At 43.7% G+C, this 23167-nt stretch overlaps 1 protein-coding gene across 17 annotated transcripts in view; it reads right to left on the reverse strand.

The window, feature by feature from the left end:
* Nucleotides 1-966: 966 nt before the first annotated feature.
* LOC109997511 (supervillin) overlaps nucleotides 967-23167 on the reverse strand; it is a 60174-nt gene continuing 37973 nt past the window's right edge. For 10 of the 17 annotated variants that reach the window (XM_065953678.1, XM_065953669.1, XM_065953670.1 and 7 more), the window contains 20 exons: nucleotides 23002-23094; nucleotides 22695-22775; nucleotides 22265-22442; nucleotides 22008-22180; nucleotides 21570-21725; nucleotides 20310-20446; nucleotides 12172-12319; nucleotides 11882-12027; nucleotides 11060-11235; nucleotides 9860-10007; nucleotides 9236-9515; nucleotides 8042-8193; nucleotides 7603-7708; nucleotides 6857-7064; nucleotides 6601-6734; nucleotides 5976-6131; nucleotides 5709-5864; nucleotides 5009-5130; nucleotides 4469-4624; nucleotides 967-1839 (listed from right to left, as the gene is read on the reverse strand). In XM_065953678.1, coding sequence (XP_065809750.1) covers nucleotides 1753-1839; nucleotides 4469-4624; nucleotides 5009-5130; nucleotides 5709-5864; nucleotides 5976-6131; nucleotides 6601-6734; nucleotides 6857-7064; nucleotides 7603-7708; nucleotides 8042-8193; nucleotides 9236-9515; nucleotides 9860-10007; nucleotides 11060-11235; nucleotides 11882-12027; nucleotides 12172-12319; nucleotides 20310-20446; nucleotides 21570-21725; nucleotides 22008-22180; nucleotides 22265-22442; nucleotides 22695-22775; nucleotides 23002-23094 — 2993 coding nt within the window. In that variant the 3' untranslated portion in view covers nucleotides 967-1752. Of the gene's footprint in view, nucleotides 1840-4215; nucleotides 4238-4468; nucleotides 4625-5008; nucleotides 5131-5708; nucleotides 5865-5975; nucleotides 6132-6600; nucleotides 6735-6856; nucleotides 7065-7602; nucleotides 7709-8041; nucleotides 8194-9235; nucleotides 9516-9859; nucleotides 10008-11059; nucleotides 11236-11881; nucleotides 12028-12171; nucleotides 12320-20309; nucleotides 20447-21569; nucleotides 21726-22007; nucleotides 22181-22264; nucleotides 22443-22694; nucleotides 22776-23001; nucleotides 23095-23167 lie in introns of all 17 variants that reach the window. The other 7 variants (XM_065953676.1, XM_065953668.1, XM_065953681.1 and 4 more) reach the window with 3 other exon arrangements.

Genomic DNA, 23167 nt, shown 5'->3' on the forward strand with positions numbered 1-23167 from the left:
CTTTGCTTTTCAAATGTTCAAACTCACTCTCTAGCCCCTTCTCAACCAAACGTCCCCAGAACTTAAAGGTTCAGGGAATTCTTCATTGATTAACAATGGGAAGGAGATGAGTGCTGTGTTTAGTGTTTCCTTAAAAAGAAAAAGAGTACTCTAATCCCTGACCGCTCAGGTCGTCTGGTACAGGTCTGCTCTCTGTCCCCAGAGTCAGAACCAAACATGGAGAAGCAGCGTTCAGTTTCTATGCTCCTTATATCTGGAACAAACTCCCAGAAACCTGCAGGTCTGCTGAAACTCTCAGCTCTTTTAAATCCAGGTTGAAGACACACCTGTTTACAGCTGCCTTTCATTAAACAGCTTTAATAAGATTTTAAACTTTAACTCTGCACTGTAACTTTGAACTCTTTTTATATTTTTACTTTATTTATTTCAATTAATTTCATTTGAATTATTTTTATTTGAAGATATTTTCAGATTTAATAATTTCAGGGATTTTTTTTAAATGTTCTATTTTAATATCTATTTTCTTTCCTCTGTCATGATGCTTTTGATGTCTTGTGTGAAGCACTTTGAATTGCCTTGTTGTTGAAATGTGCTATATAATAAAACTTGCCTTGCCTTGCCGAATGAAAAAGTTAGAAGAAATTAAACTGGGTACCTTCAGAGTAGCTCACCAAAAGCAGGATGGGGGTAGAACCTACTTTTATCATCACCGGGTCAAATATTTACCCAGCTTGGTTTATGATGCAATTCTCGTTGACTTTCATTTGACACTAAAAGGTTTAATATGAGTGATAAGGCGAGTCATGGGTCAACGTTTATACCACTGACATATTTTTTTGACCTTCATTTCGCCAGGGGGAAAATCATCTGCATATTCTGTTTTTTTTATCCTAAAATTGAGCTCAAGTTGAAATACAGTGACGTGTATATTGAAGCAGAAGAGGAGGAAGAATGAACGACACTTGGTTTAAGTTGAGCGTTATTGTGATTTAATTCACTATGTCTTATATCACAAAGAAAGTCTTTAAAAATGCAGACTAGAATTTTCTGTATATAAACTGTACACAAAAAGCAAGGCACTATACACTCAGATTCATCAAAGCCGCAGTCTCTCTCTCTCTCTCTGTGTCTGATAAAAGCAAAAAACCTTTAAAATTACAACTCTTACATCTCGGGGAGTCGAGGCCGCCTCAGCAGGTCGAGGTCGAGCAACAACGACTCGGCTGACGCCATCGAGACTCAAGAAAACAACTTTCCTCACAACATCTGACATGATGTGGTTTTTTTTTTACATAGATACAAAGTTACAAACGCACCTACACACACACATTTACACAAATAAACATTACACACACACATACACACACACATACAAACTTTATATACAACCGCGCACACACACATACACACCCATAGCATGGCACTCCGACTCAAAGCGTCCTAGTGTGCACATTTCTGTAAGCAAGTCCATGATTTCAGTGTTTGGAGGAGACTCCACATACGCACCACCACCTTGTACAAAAGGTGCTCTGACCTTCTTTTAACACCGTTTGAAGTTTAATATCGTAATGTACTGACACAGATTAAAGGTAAAACATGACTATAAGCAAGGCGAGGGAGCTCATCTCCGGTCTCATCCATCGTCATTCAGAATATCCACCGAAGCAGGTTTAGGTTACATTTCCCGTTTCTCCATCTCAATCGTCCACTTATTTATTCCCTTCACGCGCCATCTTGAATTGAAAACTTGCTTTAAAACAGTCCTTTGGCCTTCTTTAAGTTCACTTGCTTCCACCCTGGTAAACCTTCGTATTCCTCTCTCTTCATGTCCAAAGCTTTCTGCAAAACGGAAAAACAAAACAGAACCATGATTAGAACAGCCGTCGATGTTTCGCTCTGCCTCTGGTCACTTCCTGTCAGCACCTGTGTGTCCAATCAGACTGAAAGCTGATCGTTTGCGCTTACTCACAGTATAGTGTTTCCTCTTTTCTAGATTTGTGCTTGTGTTGTTCTTACTCTCTGATGTACGTCACTTTGGATAAAAGCGTCTGCTAAGTGAATTGTAGAATTGTAGACATGAAGAGATCGTTAGTGGAAGGCAAGGACACACGGGAATGTGACAGGGTCTTTGTTTAAGTGAAAGTATGATTTCAAAGAGAAGAGGTGTTTTATGTGTGATGCATTGGTTTGTTGTAAGGAATGCAGAAAAAAACCATCAGGACCTACTAAATATTTTTTTATCTTCATTGAAGTAGCTGTTGTCTTCAAATTTATGCTAAAAGATGTTTAACCCTTTCAGTGACTTTTACACTCATCAGCCTTTAACACGTCTGATGTCAAGAGTATAAACATTTACCTAAACATTTCTTTTTAGGAACTTTGGATTAAAAATCTGAAATTTCCGACACTCGAGGTCAGGCGATTGAAATGCGTTAGATAAAGTGAGTTTTATGTGTTAAAGTTTGCTCTTTCAACTGCTACAAATGTACAGCAGAGGTTTAAAAAAAATAGAAAAAGAAAGAAAAATGTTGAAGAGAAAAAAATCTAAGACGGTCTCGTGGTTATACTGTCTCAATAAAATGAGAATTTAAAAAAAGAAAAGTTGCTCTCTCACAGTGAGATACCAATAACAGCCCGTATGTTATGAGAGAAGTGAAGACTCCCAGTCACAAACATGAACATGAAGACTGCACTCTGTTTGATGGCCAGCAGGGGGCGACTCACATGATTGCTAAAAGAATCCAGATTGGAAGTCAATGAGATAATGATGCTACTTCTTACTTCATTAGTGACCTAATTCAACACTCTCCCGCTGATTATTTATATCATCATTATTATGATTATTATTATGGTCTGGACTGTTTAAAGTCTGTACATTTTGTAAATGATCGTCCCAGTTTAATTATAAAAGGAGAATAAGTATGATATGCTGCAGAGAAATAGCTTTTGAAATTGACATGCTGTTCCCTCTATAATCCAGGATAATAATAATATTAATAAAAATACATTTTATTTAATGATGCCTTTCATGATGCTCAAGGTCACCTCACAAATACAACGATAAAAACTGCACAAAATCATGTCCCAAGAAAAAATATACAATAAAAAACAGAAACAGTGGACTGTAAAAAAGCAGAAAAGAGCATGTTTACAAGGAACAAGCACTTCTAAAAGATGAGATTTAAAAGGATAGATAGATACCTAGTGATGCATATCCTATAACTTGTTCAGATTTGGTCATGTAAGGCATCAGAAATTGTTTTTATACTTTTGCAGCACCATTGCTTTAAAAAATATCCTGTGCACACTCATGACTTTTCAGTCAAAGACATTTTTTCTGAATGTGAGTTCAGCAGTTTCTAACACACATGGACGTTATGTTCATTGTGATCTGATCCTCTGCGGGTCGTTGTTAATGTGAACAAAAAAACCTCGGCAAAGCATTTCAACGTTTGAAGGACAGTTTAGTCGTTTCAGTGTTTTCATGCCTCCATTTTGTGCTCCGCAGGCAGACGGTGAGTCAGACTGCAGTGTAGCTGAATCATGAGAGACTCTCAGGTGGAAGGTGTGTGAGTGTGTGTGTGTGTGTGTGAGTGTGTGTGCAGTGCAGAGTAGTAGTAGCAGCAGTACAGAAGTGAGCAGGAGTGCTGTGTTGTGGAAGGTGTTGGAGAGAAACCTTCTTAAGAGGAGGAGAAGAAGAAAAGAACAACAGCTGCACAATTCTACATCTTCATCATTACAGGAGAGTACGTGTGTGTTGTGCATGGATGTGTGTATGCTTTTTCTTTTTTTTAAACTTAACTCCCCTAAAGTAAACCCTGACTTCCTGTATCATATCTTTCTCTTTTTTTCCCCGGCACTTGTAGGATCTACGTTTGGAGTGTGTGTCATGTTATATTTGTCTCCGTGTGGGGAAACTGTGTCGCTAAGTCGTGTGTGACTTAAAAAAAGAAATAAAAAAAAAAGACTCCACTGTAACTTTGAACCGAGTCATCGGGAAGATCACTCGTCGGATGTAATTGTGCAGCCGAGCATGAAACCTTCCTCATCAAACCAACACCACAGAGAGGAGAGACAGGAGAGACTCGGAGTTTTTCAAAAACCACAGAAGGAAAAAAACAAAAGTGCTGACGTGCTCGAGAGAGAGAGAGAGAGAGAGAGAGAGAGAGAGAGACTCTGTGAATGCTGATGAATCACATGAGTGGCTCTTCTTACCTTACATCACCTACAACTTTGTCTGTGAAGTGAGAGTTGGATGGAGTTAGGATGGAGTTAGGATGGATGGTATGATTAGCTTCGAAAAAGTTACTAAATGTAATAATCAGATCGTCTTCGGTGTTGAATTTTCAAAATGTGCAAACATGAGTTTAGGTTTGAGTCAAAAGTGCACTGCTTCAATGACTGGAAGTGTCTGATCCAAGGGAATGAAACTATAACCCTCCCTCTAACACTTCCTCTGTCGGCTCACCTCAAAGTCCTGGTCCGACAGGTAGATCTCCAGACGCAGCGGGTCCACTCCGTCTGGGAGCGGCCGGGCTCGCAGCTGATCCAGAGGAAAGGTGTTCTGACAGAGCCGGGCCAACACGTCCTCCACCAGGATGATCTGGTTACACACCTCCGCCTCCTGCAGAAGGAGCAGACACAGCTGATTTTTAGTAATGACAGCGGGAGGGTTTGGTCATCACTTGGTTTACATATGTGCAGCAGAAAATAGTCATAAAACACTTAAAGAGAAGAAAGAAGCTTTAGTGTATATACTGTTTGATAAAATAAGATAAGACAAGATTTTATTGGTTCCTATGGAGGAAATGAAATGTGTTGATAGATTGAAGACTGTAGATATTTAGAGGTAAACTCCTGCTCACTCTCTAACTAGCAAACAAACATTTATTGGCAACGTTTTGATATTAAACCATCAAAGCAAAACGCCTTTTTTCCTATTTTGATAGATTCAAGTCAGAAATAATAGCAGGTAGATAAAGGTATAAATAAAGTGTGTGTAGCTGACCCTCTCTGTGATCTCAGCCACGTCCTCTCTGTGCTCCCAGCTCGGGAACATGTTGGTGAAGGTGAGCGGCTCCAGACCGGCGTGGATCAGATATGACTTCTGTGGCTTCTTCTCGTTCTTCTCTGCAGGAGAAAATGAAGTCATCACGATAACTTTGACCGCAAGGGACAAAAATGTGGATAAAGCTTCAAATATGCACCACAGTTAAAAATTCAAACCCTGCAATTTAGCTGGAAAAAGCAGGTTTGACTACAACAGAGCGGGGAATGTTTTCATCGTCTCTTAAATAAATAACAGATTAACAAGTTGGTAACATGTCAAGGTAGTAATACATGTGTGGGCATTAATATGAGGGGAGAGTGTTATTTGTGTTAAAGAGACAGAAAATAAAAAGTGACTGTTTCATCTTAATGATCAACATATGATCTTTTTTTACATTTTCAGGCTTTTTTCTTTGGCCGTATCATTTATTTTACTTTATATAACAGTTATGAGACATATATGTATTATAGGGATAAAAAAAAATGTTCTTAAACCCCGTAAAAATCAATCTCATCATGCTTGATACGTCTTGAAAACCTGCACCGTAGCATTACTCTCAAACATGAAGAATTGTAACATGTTCTGGTGTTCTTCAGTATTCAGCTCTCATGCTGTTTCATGATGTTAAATACTATTTCACCTGTGTTCCTGTACTGACCATCGTCCTCACCTTTGCAGTACTGCAGCACGGTCTCCATCGCACACCTCCGGTCCGCGTCCCAGCGGATACGAGCCGAGCCGGTGCTCTCGCTGTCCTGAGGCCACCAGCCCTGCCACAGGTACACCTCGTGGAAGTTATCCACCAGGAACAACGCTGTCAGAGAGAGACGCTGTCATGTCAGTGTGAGGTATATACATGCAGGCTTATTTTGAATCCAGGAACAGTGTTTATTATTGTTACAGTAAGTGAGTATCCAGGCCTCACCGGGTTGTGCTGCGTTGTAGAGGTCTTCCTGCAGGAAAGGCAGCGAGCTGACCACGTCTGCAGCTCTGGACGGGTGGAAAAACTCATTTGCCACAAAATCCCCCGATGTGCTGCTCAGCTGGAAAAGCCGTGGGGTGAAGTTAAATTTACCCGGATCTGAAAACACAAAGTCAGAAACCAGAACAGAACAGGATGAATCAGAGCTACACGTTTAGCAAATTGAACATTTGGAGCTTTAGATTGTATCCCAAATTATATATTTTACTAATCCCCTGAATAAAAAACAAAAAATCCCCCAAAAGACATCCAAGTTTTTGTCCTGTTAAACTTTCATTTTACACTTTTGTTGGCAGGTACAGTTTTGTCTCGCTGTGTAAAATGACGTCAACATGTATGCTTCAGACTTCAATTTTATTGTTCAACTGGAAAAATAAATTCTTGTCTTCTTTGTGTTACACTTGGCACCAATAGCTTGAGATTTGGTTCGACATATAGATCTCTCAGAATGATTGTGCTAGCTTTTTCAGAGGTGAGTGTTTTTGTGTGACTGAGAGATGAGAGAGAGCAAATGAACCGCTGATTCTCTGTAAGTAAACACAGATGATGAGCACAGACTGTACTGTACCTTGCAGCATGCAGTCGTAGGCTTTCCTGTCTTTTCTCCCCAGAGCCTCCCAGAAGCCCGGCGGCTCCACTCCCTCGTCACACTCATGGATGGTCACCTTACAGCTGCTGTGCAGACCCGCCTCCAGGGGACACCTGAGAGAAATAAAAAAAAAAGAAGAGAACAACTTAATATTTGTTTCATGGCAACTAAAAACACCCATAACCAACAGGTTTTATTTTGTGTTTGTTTCACTGAATGACTCGAATCCACTCACTGTTCTTTGATCTTCAGTGCGGCTGTGTTCCCCACGCTGCGAGTGTGCAGCTGCGTTTTGCAGCCGTGCCACAGGTAGATCATGGCCTTGTTGATGTTGAGCAGGATCATGGAGGCTCTGGAGCGCAGGCTGCTGCAGTGACACGCCACCTCCAGCAGATGGCCCTCCACCGGCACCTCGCCTCGCACACAGTACAGACGCCACTCACCTAGGGACAAACAAGCGTTTCAGAATAATCAGCAGAGTGTGTGTGTTTAAGAGCTTTTGTAATTTAAACATGAAAAACAAAACTAATCACATCAACTTTCTTGCAACAAAAATACTCAAAGAAAAGTCATGATAACAGAATTGTACTCTCAGTGAAAAGCTTGTAGGACAGTATGTTTCAGATAAGCAGAGACTTGAGGATGTGGCAAGTCAAATTTAGAGTTAAATTATTGACACATATCCTGCACATTGTTTTGAATTTTGTATTTCGTTGCAAAGTTTGCGAGTTAGCAGCTACAGTACGTCAGTGCAATGAATAATTATGACTTCTAATCTAATCTTCTAATCTTAAAAAAATGTATTTGGCAGACTTTGGCTGTAGCTAACAAAACTTTCATTGTTGCCAAAATCAAAGGAAAAGAAAGATTATCCTCCTAACAAAGTAAAAATCTGGAGTCATTAAACAACCACAGTTTCTGGTTGATTCAAAGGAAGAAGTTAAGAATGACAACTAATAAATATGAAGGTATAGTTTTTACTCTGAGTGTTCTCCTCCTCCTCCTCCCTCTTGCCAGCGTGGATGATCATCCCTCCGTTGAAGCACTGCAGGAAACACGGAGGCTCTTTCCCCTGCTGCACCTGAACCTGTAACACACAGACACAGGGTTCACACAGGCTGACGATAATCTGCCTAATCAAACATGGCACCACTTTGACAACTGGTTTTATTCCTCAAACCAAGTCCTTAATACGAGTCATCAAGTCATAAAAGGAATGCAAAAGCATACATAAGAACAAGTAACACCTCTCAAATGCTAAATGTTCATCTTCTTCTCCCTGTCCCTTTGCAGAACTCCAACACCTTTCTTGTTAATTTCACACCAGAAATAATTGTATAAACACCTTTTATATTTCTGTTCTGTTCATGTTTGTTTTTGTTTTCTGACTTTGTGAGTTGAAAAGTCTTCTCCCTCTTACCTGTGCTCCTCTCTCCTCGTCCAGCTCCACCGTCATCAGCGCTGACGTTCCTTTCTCGCTGACGGTGGAGTGTCGACCCTGCCAGAAGAAGTAGCAGCATTTCTCTTTCCCCGGCCCCGTGCTCCTCGCCTCGGGGTTATGCCTGCGACCGACTGGGATTCACACACACACACACACACAACACAAAACTTAAAAAACTCTGAAGTGTCACAACTGTTAAATAAAAAAAGTTAGAACTGCAGCTTGAACTCTGACGCTTTTTAAGTTCTTCAAACTTCAAAGTAGGACTGCACCATTTAGAAACAATACAATGTGCGTTAGCATTCTGCAATATGCCAATAACGCTTTATAGAGTGATAAATCGGCACACATTTAGAGTGAATCTTTGGCTCTCAATCACAGTTTTTAGTTCTATCTATTGTTCTTCATGTTCTACACAATACCTGCGTTTGCGGCATGTCTCACCTGAATCCAAAATAAACCCAAACAGCAGCTTTTTATTCACCGGTTAATCTGAGGGGGTTAGCTGCCAGCTAGCCTGAGCTTCTTCTGACTGCATAAAAAGGTGTGAAAACACAGCCTCTCTATTCAGGCCTCACTCCAAAAGGTAAAAAATGCACATGAGTGAGAGAAAATTACTAGAGGAAATTAATTCGAACCATTTCAGGTTACTAGTGTTCCTGGTTCCAAGTCTTTTCACTCTTTGTGGTTTGATATTCATTTGTTATTTGCCTCAATTAATGTCATTGCAGTTAAATACCAGAAAATATCTCATATTCAAAGATCTAAATGCCCGATCATTGGCCTGTCTCAGATAACTGCCTTAGGATTTGTTTTATAATTTGGAATTTTTCTAAACAAATTGACAAAAAAACAGGAGATTAAGAATCATCACTGCAAATTAGATTTGAAGTTTGAAGTTTTTATTTACATGCCCAGCCCACATGAAACCATGAACTTAAATGTTCCAGGATCAGAGTAGTAGGTAGTAGGTAAATACACATGTATGTATTTCTTAAATTCATGATGTTAGAACGGTGTAAATGACTCCACAAATCAGAGATATGCATTAATGTAAAATCGACAGAGTTAGCACAATTGTTAAATTTCATCTGATCCCTGTGTGTAGCTCCCACTCACACTTTTCTTTTGGTTTTATAGAGGTTGTATATTTCCTTTAACACAGCGACTGACCTGAGGTGCTGACCATGTACTTCCACTTGACCACGTAGGCGTCTCCCTCGTGGAACTGCCCGATGCTCTGGCGTGGCAGACGGCTGTAGTCAAACTCCAGGATGTGCCACACGTCCACTGACGCTGTGCTGAGCTCCTGAAGCCTCATGTGATCCTCCGTCTCTACCGGGCCGTAACCACGCCCGACGTTTACACCGTCCAAGATGGTGGAGATGGACGACTGGAGGACAGGCAGCATCAGGGTGGCGTCGTAGGGCCGACAGTCTCTCCCAGGGGCCTCCTGGGAAATGAAGAGGGCAAAGATTACAGATTTATAATGAAAGAATCCTCTAGTCTGGTCTAACAGGTAGAAAAAAATACCCTTTTTTTTTATTTCAGCTGGTCAAACATTGGCTCATTCATCAAGACTTTGTCCAGCATCTACACAAAAGCATATGCTCCCTAATTCTTGTTTTGGCCCCAGTGAGTAACCAACTGTTATTGGCAACATGTACTGAGACTGAGTGAGCGAGCCGCAGTCCAATAAACGAACAGATGGAGGGATAGAGGAAACATATGACGGCTCTTTGATGGCTCTAACTTTGAAAACAATCACTTTTAAAATCAAAGCGTTGGATTTCGCACCTTCTGCTCAGGTATGATCTCGCACACTTCCTTTGGTGATGGCAGCTTCGCTTCGGTCCAGTCCATGAACTTCTCTTTAAATAAAATGGTCTCATTGTGCTCTGTCAGCCGGCCGAATATCGCCCAATCGGGACGGCCCTGGCCCTTCCTGGTATTGAAACAAACACATGAAGGAAGGATGAGCAGTAGTCAGGATTGAACTTGATGCGTCGGCTCGAACGCAGAGATCTATACACAACAAGTTGAGTTAAGAGCATCTGCACATGTAATAATGACAAACAAAAGAGTTTTTTAATTCCTGCTGTTTGTGATTTAGATTCAACATATAATCGCTGATACTTAAAATACAAGGAAGATGGTAAAGTGACACTTATAAAACACAAATATTTCATATTTCGGTCTTTCATACTTTTATTTTGGGAAACCAGTTTTTGTTTTAAATCATTTTTTCTCACAGTGGCTTCTTCAGAAGACTGATCTGAGGTTAAGCACCTTTTCTGTAAATGTGTGTGTCTGAAAAGTGATGTAGTATTCAGGGTCATGTGTTTGCTTATTTTGCCTTGACTTCTGAGCAGTGCTATAGGTTACATCCCCGTCTCTGTGTCACACCTCTTGAAGATGCCACAACTTGAGTTCAGTCAGGATCACTTTGTCAAGTAAAATACTTTATTACAATTATTCATTTTTGGCGGTATGGTTCTGTTCTGGGATCTCCCTGCTCTTCCACATGCTTACATGGACAGCATTAAGCAAGAACAGCACACATTCCTGCCCTTCCTGTGCATACAAGGAAAGCTTAAGGCAGGGAGAGAAGCAGCAAACCCAAACAGAGCAAGCATCAATGACAAGCATGAAATTGATTAAGTCAGAACAGCAGAAGAGGAGGAGCTGGGGTGGAGGAGGGTTGCAGAGGGAGCAGCAAAGAGTAGGCAGGCTAGAGCAGTTTAAATAAGGCGGCATAAGAACTATTTGGCCAATAGGAGGCTGTGAAGCAAATCAGCTGGTCCATCAGCTGATGCAGCTTGCGTGAGATCAGCTGTTACCAAAACTCTGGCATGATAGTAGAGCATGACGCCGTTGAACCTGCCTGATCCAACGCCACGCTCCATTTTAGATCACAGTTAGTGTGAGCCTCCAGAAAATGACTTACATTAAGTAGAGATAAGAGATAAAAGACTTGTGTGTTTGTTTTTTCCTTACCTGGGTATGAGCGCGTTGCAGCCTCCAGGGTCCAGCGGGTTGACGTCACAGCAGGTGTAGTCAAACATCCCGTTCCAAAGATGTTTGGCGAGCTGGAAGGCGACTTTCCTCTGGGCCAGAGTCACCTCCTTACCGTGCCACACGTACACCTCACTGCCAAAGTCAAACACCAGCACCTGCAGCATGCAAACGACGAGAAAACAACAGGAAAGCAGGTTGTTGTGTTTGTTTGTGAACTTACAATAAGCTGCTTTATTTGTGATGAATGCCTCTGTAAGCAACATGTGAAGAACTCTTCCTGATAAGCAAATCTCCTCCACAGACTTTTTTATGACTTGTTGTTTTAGTGAGTATGATGAAAACAAACAGTAAAACTATACAAAATAAGCCAAAGCTTATCATAAACAAAATAAAAAAAGCACAAACTATTGTGGGCAGATCTCAATCAGTGCTGCACAGAAGAAGATAGACGAGTAAAAATGCACGATTCTTCTTCATTAATATGCGAGAGCCCCAGTTTCCTGAACCCGTTTCATTTTGTCGGCAGCGGCAGCAGTGCACAGATGGATGTAGGAGTTTTTTTGTTTTTTTTGTGCCATGGCTCCTGCTGTTCCTAAGCAACAAATTAAAACCGGCTTGCAGCTCAGAGCCTCTCAGACTGAAATATTGTGAATCTAAATATTCAGTGCTTCAGTCCTACCATTAGTCAGTTATAGACGACTGAAATTATTACTGTAGTTACAAACTCCTGCTTACAGTTTACCACTATATTTATCAAGAAATCAAAACGTTGTGAGAGCTGCACAGAACTTTCCCCCTGACCTCTTTGGACGCCAGCAGAGAGCTGCGAGGGACCTTCCCCCACTCGTCATCATCGGGGACCAGTTTGTCATCCAGCAGCCTGAAGATACAGTTGGTTTCCACTATTGCATTTTCAAACTGCTCATCCTCCTCTGGGGGGCCGGTCGCTATAGAGACAGAAAAAAAAGACATCAGTGCGACTCTCTGGATCCATCCAAAAAGTCTGCAGAAATATGGATCAATGCGATCAGGGTAGAGCATCAACCTTGAACCTTCTCGTGTTATCAGTGTACTGAGGGCTCATGACTTACGTTGATAAGCAGTCTGCCCCCCTAGTGTCGTCCAGAACTGCTGGGTGTCTGGACCCTGTGGGTTCACCCCCTCCTCGATGGTCGTCAGCTGTGTCGCCCTGCAGCCCATGTCCTTCTTGGTCTGGATGAAGGTGGCCAAATCGATCGCCTTCGGGTGAGAAACAAACATATTTAGGCCTTAAAAAAAAACAACAACAGGGACGATGTCTGTGAGAGTCTCTCATTGTTTTACTTTAAGCTAACTACAAGGGAAATGAACTGACCTCTACAACACCCTGCTTCACATTTATACAACAATTCTTTAAAAGGGAGACCATTTAAAAAGTGAGTCAGATACTGAAGACCGAGTCGTGCGACCATGACGAGCCTCGGATTACATAAAAGCTTTAAAAAATGAGTTAACACCTCTGAATGAGGAGGTAGTGTAGAGAAACAAATGTTTATTACAAAGTGTCTAGACAGACGTCCTTTGGGGAAAAGACGAAGCTTAAACAAGCCTGAGAGCGTGTTTGATAAGTCGCACAGATGGGTATACGTGCCCAGTGTGTGTTTGATTATTGTGTTAGTGTGTCTGTCTTCTTGTGTGTTAAAATGAGAGGGCTGAATTGTCTTTCTGTGCATCTCAGTTCTTTTAAATACTGTCTCCTCGCTCCTCGCTCGAACCAGGAAGTAGTTCCTGACCTACCATGTTAGGGATCGATCAAAAGCTCTTACAACTCAACCAAGGAGAGAGAATAGAGGAGAGAGGAGAGAGGAGAGAGGAGAGAGGAACGAGGAGAGAGGAGAGGAACGAGGAACGAGGAACGAGGAGAGAGGAGAGAGGATAGAGGAGAGACGAGAGAGGAGAGAGGAGAGACGAGAGAGGAGAGAAGATAGAGGAGAGACGAGAGACGAGAAAGGAGAGAGGAGAGACGAGAGACGAGAAAGGAGAGAGGAGAGAGGAGAGAGGAGAGAAGATAGAGGAGAGAGGAGAGAGGATAGAGGAGAGAGGAGAGAAGAGAGAAGAGAGAGGAGAGAGGAGAGAGGAGAGAGGAGAGAAGAGAGAAGATAGAGGAGAGAGGATAAAGGATAGAGGAGAGAAGATAGAGGAGAGAGGATAGAGGATAGAGGAGAGAGGAGAGAGGAGAGAGGATAGAGGAGAGGTGAGAGGAGAGAGGAGAGTGGAGAAAGGAGAAATGAGAGAGGAGAGAGGAACGAGGAGATAGGAGAGAGGAGAGAGGAGAGAGGAGAGAGGAGAGAGGTTTGGTTTGGTTTTCAAAATACCTTTTATTTTACCACTACCTGGAGAAAATTATAACACTGTCACATCATCACTCAGATCAAGAGAAGGAAATAAATAAATAAATAAAAAATAAAACATAAAACAAAACAAGTGCAACAAAAATCACAACATCAACAAAAACAACATTTACTGCATCAAAAATGAATAATCAGCTCTCCATCCCCACCCACAGAGCACAAAGCTTCTTCCACAGCCCATACACTATTAAAGTCTTGCACATTGTCCATCATTTGATAATAGGCAAATTCTACCTTCAGTCTGGCCTTCAAAAGTCCCTCCAGAACCAGCACCGGTTCCACACAGCCAGTACCCTGAGCTCGGTTCTTGCGTGTAAGCCAAATGGCCAACTTAGCCGAGCCAGATAAAAAGTTCATCAGTGTATGTACAGTCTTTTTCTTTGCAGAATACTTTGGCCCAAAAACAAACAATGCATAAGAGAAATCCTCCCCGAGAGCTTCAAACAAGCTTTTCATAAGGACAAACAAGAGTGAGAGCCTGGGACACTCAACAAACAGATGAGACAAAGTTTCAGTTAGTGAACAAAACAAACACTCCTCTCCCACCCCTGGATCAATGTGCGCTCTGTATCTGTTCGTGGCTATAACCCCATGCACAACTCTCCACTGGAGATCTGCTGTTCTCTTCTCAACAGGCAGCTTGTACAGGGACCGCCAGCTGCCTTTCGGGGAAACCTCCGGGCCAAAAAACTCGATCCACCTCGACTCTTTCACTCCCGACAGACCACGAAGATGTAGGACCTTAACACAGGACTGATAGAGTGCCTTTTTCCCTGCATCCTGGAACTTTCCCAGAACAGGAGTACTAAAGGACAGCAGTCCACCTCCTCTTTCCTGCCACTCCCCGACATCTGGGGTAACAGACAAAGATGGGAAGCTGTATTCGCCCTCTTCACTCCACTGCTCACACAGATTCTCAATGTTTAGAAATGTCACAAGTTTTACTGGAAGTGCAGCAAAGACTTCCTCCACCACTCTTTCAACCACCCGGCTGGAGGTGATATTGGTCCTTTCTTTGAGGGCGTCCAGGGTCAGTCTTACCAGGTGACCCAGTTTTGTGCAGCCTGCCTCTCTGAAACTGGCCCGGAGACTGGCTGACTGCAAAGTTGGAGTCCTTATGAAATCATTAAAAAATAACGGTTCCTCAAAGATCCACATTCCCAGACTCTCAGTTTTTTCCCTTTTGAATGTGTACATTTTCCATGCCTGCATTACAGACATATAAAAGGATGTTAATCCAGTGAGATCCACCTCCTCAAGCTTTAACAGAAAGAGCTGCTTAGTGTACCCCAGCCGTCCAGCTCTCCTCAGCAGCAGTCGAGCGATGTCCATCCAGCTGGGACCACAAGTGAAAAGGAGTCTCTGTGCAGTCTGGAGTCTGAATGAGGCAATTTTTGACTGAATGTCTATAAGTCCATGTCCCCCTTCAGCCACCGGCAGGTAGAGGACTGCCGCCTGAACCCAGTGTTTGCCTGACCAGAAGAAGTCCAGGATGGCCCTTTGAATGTCCTCCACCAGCCCTCTTGGAGGTGTCAAAGCCACAAGTCTGTGCCAGAGAGTCGAGGCAACCAAGTTATTGACCACCAGAACTCTTCCCCTATACGACAACTGGGGTAGCAACCATTTCCATTTAGACAACCGAGCGCACACTTTCTCCCTAACTCCCTCCCAGTTTTTACTTTTAAAGCCCTCGGTACCCAAATAAACCCCCAACACCTTCAACCCCTCCCTCCCCCACTCAAGTCCACCCGGCAGACTGGGCACTGCCTGGTCCCTCCACTCTCCCACCAGTAAGGCACCACTTTTTTCCCAGTTCACCCGTGCAGCTGTTGCCCTTTCATACAGGGACAGGGTGTCCCGCAGACACCGAACGTCCCCCTGATTGGAGATGAAGATGTTTACATCATCAGCATAGGCAGAAATTGTAGGGGGACATTCAATGCTACAGGCCGCGGGCAAAGAAAGCCCGCTGAGCCGGTCCCTCAACCTGCACAGCAAGGGCTCAATAGCCAAGCTGTACAGCTGGCCGGAGATGGGACAACCTTGTCTGATCCCTCGCCGTACAGGGATTGGCCGACTCAACCCCGCCCCCATCTTCACCAAACACTGTGCATCCTGATACAACAAACCAACTAATGACACAAAACCATCCCCAAAACCAAAAGACCTCAGTGCAGAAAACAAATACGAGTGATCCACCCTGTCAAACGCCTTCTCTTGATCCAGAGACACAATGCCAACATTTAGATTATAGATTTTACACACATCAATGACATCTCTGATAAGAAAAACATTATCCATGATTGTCCGGTCTGGAACACAGTAACTCTGGTCTTTATGGACCACACTTCCCAGAACGTCCTTTAGTCTGTTCGATAAAGCTCTGGAGAGGATCTTGTAGTCCGCACAAAGCAAAGCAACCGGCCTCCAGTTTTTTAACAATGCCAGGTCACCTTTCTTGGGGAGCAAGGAAAGAACTGCTCTCTTACAAGAACCAGGAAGAGACCCGGTCCTGCAACACTCCATTAAAACACTATGCAGGTCAGACCCAAGGATATTCCAGAACCTCTTAAAAAAGTCTGTGGACAACCCATCTATTCCAGGTGCTCTTCCTGTTGCCATCTGAGTGACAGCAGCAGTGAGCTCCTCCAGAGACAGCTCCCCTTCCAGAAGAGACCTCTCCTCCACACTGAGCTGAGGGAGACCCTCCAGGAGCTCCCTGCGACACTCCTGGCTGCAACTCTCTGCTCCAAACAGATCCTCATAGAACTGCATGGCGTGACTGCTCATTTCCTTTGGATCAGCTGTTATTCGACCTCCTGGCAGTTTCAGACAAGTCAGCAGCTTTTTTTGAGCCACAGATCTCTCAAGATTGAAAAAGAAAGACGTTGGGGCATCCATGTCTTTGAGTTGAAGGAAACGACTCCGCACAAGAGCTCCCTTCACCCTCTCCTGCAGGAAAGAGCTCAACTCCATACGTTTCTCCTTCAGCAGGGTACCAGCGGTGGGATCCACACTCCCATTTAACCCCTCCTCAAGGTTCTTAATGTTGTCCTCAAGATTTTTAATGACTGTTTTTAATCTAGCAGAAGAGTGTGACGTGTACTGCTGACAAAAAACACGAATCTGAGCTTTACCAACCTCCCACCAAAGCTTCAAAGAATCAAACTCAACTTTTCTTAATTGCCACTGATCCCAAAAACACCCAAAGTTTTTACAGAAAACATTGTCCAGTAGAAGCTTGTTATTAAAATGCCAGAAGGACTTAGCCCTTTCACCTGGTGAAATAATCAGCTCCACACTAACAAAATGGTGATCAGTGAAGCCGACAGGCAGAATATTACAATGAATTAATCTGGGGCTGAGAGTTCTGGAGATGTAAACCCTGTCCAGTCTAGCTGCACACACCCTGTTACTGTTCACCCTGACCCATGTATACTGTCTGGATTGTGGATGTTTCACTCTAAATGTGTCCAACAAATCCAGGTGAGAGATGACAGTGTTTAAAGTCTGGGATGAATGTGGATGTGGCTCCTCTCCAATTCTATCCACGGTGAAATCAAGTGTGCAGTTAAAATCACCACCAAGAATGATCTGATCCTGATTATAGATCACTAACTCCTTTTGGAGGCGGGTATAGAAAGCTACCCTTTCAGCTCCATTATTTGGAGCATAAATATTAGTGAAGCAGAAAACAGTGTCCTCTATTTCTGCTCTTACAATTAAAAGCCTTCCCTTTACAATTTCAGCACAAGAGACGATCTTTACATTTGCAGATGCTCTAAACAAAATGGCTACTCCTGCACTAAAGTTGGTGCCATGGCTAAGGTAGTTAGAGCCCTCCCACCATAAACCCCAATCTGTCTCATCTGATGGTGTGGTATGAGTCTCTTGTAAAAACAAGATATCAATGTTTTTCTGAGTTGAGATCTCAGAGATAAGGCCCCTTTTCTGTCTGTCTCTCCCACCATTAATGTTAAGAGATCCTATCTTAAGACTCCTCATAGAAAGATCAGAGAGAAAGAACAGACAAGTAGACACAAACAGGGAGCAGTAGAAGAAGAAAAACACCTTGTGATGCATGATCATTTCTTTGTCTTCTTCACACTCTTACGTCCAACTTTCCTCAGTGCGGTGATGTGCTTTTTAAGACGGAACCGTTTTTTCGCGTCCAGGAGGTCAAACCCAACCTGTCTTTTCAGTATGCTGACTGACTTTATGAACTTTTCAGTATCACTAAAGTAGTCACTTATTTTTACTGATTTGTTGTACGTTTCATCCATAAATTGATTGATTGACTCTAAAGAATAAAGACCAGAGCCACTATTTGGCAAATCAGCAATGGATGCATTGTCTGACTCATAATCTTCATCCATGTCCTCTCCTTCACATGATGCCTGGCTACAACACACTGTCTTACCTTCCTTCAATGAAACATCTACAACTGCAGAACTTGTGGAATCTTCAGTTTTATCATTATCTACAGTCTGTGATTTTTCTGTAGCCTGAGAGCTGGTCGAAGCCACCTCTACCTCAGCCACGGCCTCAGCACAAGGCGCAGGCGCGGACGCGGCCTCTGCCGCAGGCACGGACGCGGACGCGGCCTCCGCCCCAGGCGCGGACGCGGACGCGGCCCCCGCCCCAGGCACGGGCACGAACGCGGCCCCCGTCCCAGGCACGGACGCGGACGCGGACGCGGCCCCCGCCCCAGGCGCGGGCGCGGACGCGGCCTCCGCCCCAAGCGCGGACGCGGACGCGGCCTCCGCCCCAAGCGCGGACGCGGCCCCCGCCCCAAGCGCGGGCGCGGACGCGGACGCGGCCTCCGCCCCGGGCACGGACGCGGACGCGGCCCCCGCCACATGCGCCACACTAACAGAGCTGCCCGCGTCAGCGGCAGCACTAGCCGCCTCCTGCTGTCTGTGCGGACACGCAAAACGTTTGTGTCCCACATCACCACACTCAAAACACTTCAGTTGTCCCGAGCTCGCATACACCATATAAGAAGCGTCACCGTGTTTCACTCTAAAGGAAACCTCCAGAGTCTGTGTGGGCGAATCCAAAAACATGAACACCTGACGCCGCAAAGATTGAACATGTTTCAGTTTGGGATCTTTACACCCTAGACTCACAGTTTTGAAACCACTCGCAAACTTCCCAAACCTGCGGAGTTCATTCTCTAACAAGTTGTTAGAAATAAACGGCGGAACACCGGATACGGTGATCCGCGTAGAGGGAACCGACAACGGGGAAACCTGCACAAACAAATCCCTAATGAACACACCACTCTCAATCAGCTGATACACAAGAGGCTCACTCTTCAGAAAAACAACCACAGCCTTGTTCATTCGGGATGCATACAAAAGTTTCTCATGGCCTACCTGTTCACCTGCAGCTAACAGAACCTCCTCCACGGTGACAGTACCGTTCGGAGGGACTATCCGAACTCCCTGTCGGAGAGTCGGAGGTGGCGTCTCAGCAGACGCCATTCCTCCCTCCAACCCCTCCAACGATCTGTCTTACACAGCCAACAACACTCAATACAAATATGAAAACAATCTGACCTGATCGTGCACTTTGAAAACAGTAGAAAGGATAGCAAACAATTCAATCTCCGCGCCACTCGCAACACCACCACCGTCACTCACACTCACACTCACACTCACCGGAAACCGGAAACCGGAAACGGAAACGGAAACAGGAGAGGAGAGAGGAGAGAGGAGAGAGGAACGAGGAGAGAGGAACGAGGAGAGAGGAGAGGAATGATGAGAGAGGATAGAGGATAGAGGAGAGAGGAGAGAGGAGAGAGGAGAGAGGAGAGGGGAGAGAGGAAAGAGGAGAGAGGAGAGAGGAGAGAGGAGAGAGGAGAGACGAGAGACGAGAGACGAGAAAGGAGAGAGGAGAGACGAGAGAGGAGAGAGGAGAGAGGATAGAGGAGAGAGGAGAGAGGAGAGAGGAGAGACGAGAGACGAGAAAGGAGAGAGGAGAGAGGAGAGAGGAGAGAGGAGAGAGGAGAGCAGATAGAGGAGAGAGGATAGAGGAGAGAGGAGAGAGGAGAGAGGAGAGACGAGAGAGGATAGAGGAGAGCAGATAGAGGAGAGAGGATAGAGGAGAGAGGAGAGAGGAGAGCAGATAGAGGAGAGAGGAGAGAGGAGAGAGGAGAGAGGAGCGAGGACACAAGTAGTCTCACTCATTGATTGGACGCTGCAGCTGTTCAATAAAACTTCACATCACCAGAATTTGATAACAGAGAACAAACGGACCTTAAAACAGACGCTGACCAGACGGTGAAACTGATTTAAAACACCAATCAGTGTCTGAAGAGTCGGTTTGTGATGAGCGCGGATTTAAATAAAATGTTTGACATGAGGCTTAAGAACAACATATCATCGTTAGTTCCATAAAATCAATACAGAGTAGGCCTATCACTCCAGAGTTTTATATTTAATTTGTTCTCTGATTCACCATCAAACAAAAAAAAATGGTAGATTTCATAATCAGTAAGACGATTTTCCCCGTCCATTTGGTTTTTAGCTTCCTGCAGGTTTTTCTTCATGTGCAGGTGTTTGTAATCAGGTAACATACAGGTTTTAAAGACTGTTATTGTGTGTTTTTTACAGTGTGTATTTCTGCAGAAACAGCTCATCACAGCTGGATCACAAACAGATGTTGCTTAATGTGACGCCACAGAGGAGAGGACGTGTTGTGTCTCTTAAACGTATTTCCTCGTTCCCTCTCTACGTCCATTCAAATATGCATATGCAAATATCCCAACAGTCCCTTTGATGCTGGACGTTCAAACCACACACGCAGTCTGTCACAAACCCAGGTAGAGAGCTCACCTTAGCCTTCTCGATGACGTTTGAGAACTCTCCTATCCAGACGATGCAGTGCTCAGAAGTGACCAGCACGTAACAGTCTCCACTGTTCAGGGAGGACGCTCTTGGTTCGACTAATCTGGTCTGAACGTGACGACGACCTGGAAAGAATAATAAAATCTTATCTGCCACACCTTTCTGTTCCATCGGAGCAAATAAACATCATGTTACAAAAAAAAAAACAGGCTTAATGCAACAAAAGGCACGTTTTAAAGGGAAAGGGAACTTTGGTGACATTTTTGGAAACAGACTAATCTTCCTGGTGGAGAGAAATGAGAAGAACCAGTCAGATCTTTGTCCTTAACATATAAGGATACAGCGAGTAGCCGGTAAACTTGATTTAGCAATGCACAAAGATTGGAGACAGGAGGAAAACAAAAGCCCAGCTTATCAAGATATAAATCATATTTAGAAGAATAATGAATTCTGAGTTTGAATTTTATGTTGTGAAAATGGACTTGAGCTCGTCTAGCACTACTTACACTACAGTACTCAAAGTACTTTTACACTATAAGTCACACCTGCCCAATCACACCCGTCTACACATGGCAGGCATGGCAGAGGCTGCTACTGTATATAAAGTGTCCATCAGTAATAAATAATCCTTTCATACACATTTACAGGTTACTCAGGGGTGGGCACACGCGGCCCCCATCAGCCCTCAATGTGGTCCTCAGGTCAATTTTTACACATCAATTAACTGGAAACATGAAGAAAACATGACAAAATCTGCCATGAAATCATGAAAACCAGAAATATGTCCATAATAATAATTCATCACTGGTTTATCTTGAGTAAAATTTGAGACATAATTGATTGTAATCGTTTTTTGTTTACTACAATTTGGAGAATAAAATGACCGTGGCCCGTGCTGTGACCAAAGTTGCCCATCCCTGCTCTGGATTAAGAGTGTTGCCTAAGGACACATCAGACATGTCGCTGCAGGAGCTCAACCCCCCCCCCCCCCCCAACCTTCAAGTTGAGAGACAACTGTCTCTACCGCTCAGCCACAGTCACCGTTTTTTATGAGCTGTGTCTATTCTGACATCTCTTTCCCTCAAGCTCCCTCATGTGTTCAGTTTTTAATCAAAATAAACTCCATTCCAAACCCTTAATATAAAGAAATGTTTTGGAAATCAGCACAAAAAGTTGGCAGCAAAAGGCTGTTCAGATAAAACCAACCTCACTATATCCTCCTATATCAGAGGAGTCATAACAGTATACCTTTGATCTGCATCAGCATGACGTTCTTGTACGGCACGGCGCTGTTGTTGGACATCTGCTCCGAGATGTTGACGCTGCGCAGACTCACGCTGCTGAAGTTTTCTTTACTGGCCAAACCCGCCAGAGCCGCCTCGGAGTACTCAGAAGATTTATTTGCTGGAATGAGAGAAGAAAAAAAGAAATGATACACCAACAGGCGGGAGAGAAATAACTGCCTCATTAAAATTTAACAAAATGAAATCCCCGCTGTAAACACTGCTACAGAAGTGGGTCAAGGGAGGCTGCATCCCAATTAGTACTGTTTACAATAAAGTGGCAGAGGTGGATGATGTTTTGTAGGCTTTAATCAACAATAATGTTTCCAACTTTTCCTCTGGGGATTTCTTTGGCTAGATCAGGATAATCTACACAAACACAAGCTGCCATCTTTACACTCACTCTTCTCAGCCTTCATCCTCTTGCTCTCCAGCTGGGCCACGTTCAGTCTCTGCTCGGTGTACTCGTGTCTGATGTCCTCTCTGGCCGCCAGCATCCTCAGAGGGTTTCTGGACGACTGAACGTTCCTGGAGGGACGCACCATCCGCTTATGCTGCACCATAGCCGAGGTCAACCTGCAGAGGATGAGAAAGTGTGACTTGTGAGCGTGCACACAGGTGGTTACAGCGATCAGTTTGTGCGTTCTTATTTTTCTTTACTTTGGACACTGAGAGCCGAAGATGGAGTCGAAATCCTCGCTGATCTCGATCCTGGTGGGCATGCGAGGGAACTCGGCAACGTGTCGGTAAAACTTGGAGAAGATCTCGTCATCGAGCTTCATCACTTCCTTCACGGCCTTCTCTGTCACTGTGAGGGTGGTTTCCTGCAGACCAGCAACTGATCGACAAAGAAAAACACAAAAAAAAACAAAATAAGGCCTGAACACAGAAATACTTAAAAAAAAGCAGAAATAGTCAAAAGGGCAGAAAGACAGGAGAACTTCTGTTGTTTAGATGTGATGAATAACTCATCTGTCCTCAGCAAACACATTCAACATTAACAGAAATAAATACATAGAATAAAGTCTCAAAAGGTCTGATACAGGGGAATCATTTCACAAGCTTAAAGTCCGTTAAAAAAAATACGTACCTTTGCTATTCAGACGTCCCAAAAAGCTCTCCAACTTGTCCAGCTTCTTGTCTGATTCCATGTTGGGTTTGGCCTCAATTTCTATAATTCAATAATTCAACATCAGTAAATTGGATTTCATAATGACCAGTATTGAATCTTTTTCTTTCCATTTTTAAAAATTGGTTTCACGTTCACTTCTAGTAATAGCAACAAAAAGGTTTATAAATAGCTTCAAATCAGTCTTTTCAGTGTGAGAAACTCTGGTTATTTAAATCTTCTGACAGAGGTTTCTTTAGCCGAGGAGGCGGTGATAAATCCGTCTCACCCTCTTGTGGCTTGTTGACAGCCGGCGTGATGCTCTTGAGTTTGGTGGAGACCGGTGACAGGATGGGACTGATAACTGAAGAGGCTGCCAGGCCTGCAGACACACAGACACACAATTCACACCAGATAGAACAAAATGTCCGACACTGCGGTTAGATAAGAAACGA

Source organism: Labrus bergylta, chromosome 4, assembly GCF_963930695.1.
Source record: "Labrus bergylta chromosome 4, fLabBer1.1, whole genome shotgun sequence".
Taxonomy (NCBI): Eukaryota; Metazoa; Chordata; class Actinopteri; order Labriformes; family Labridae; genus Labrus; species Labrus bergylta.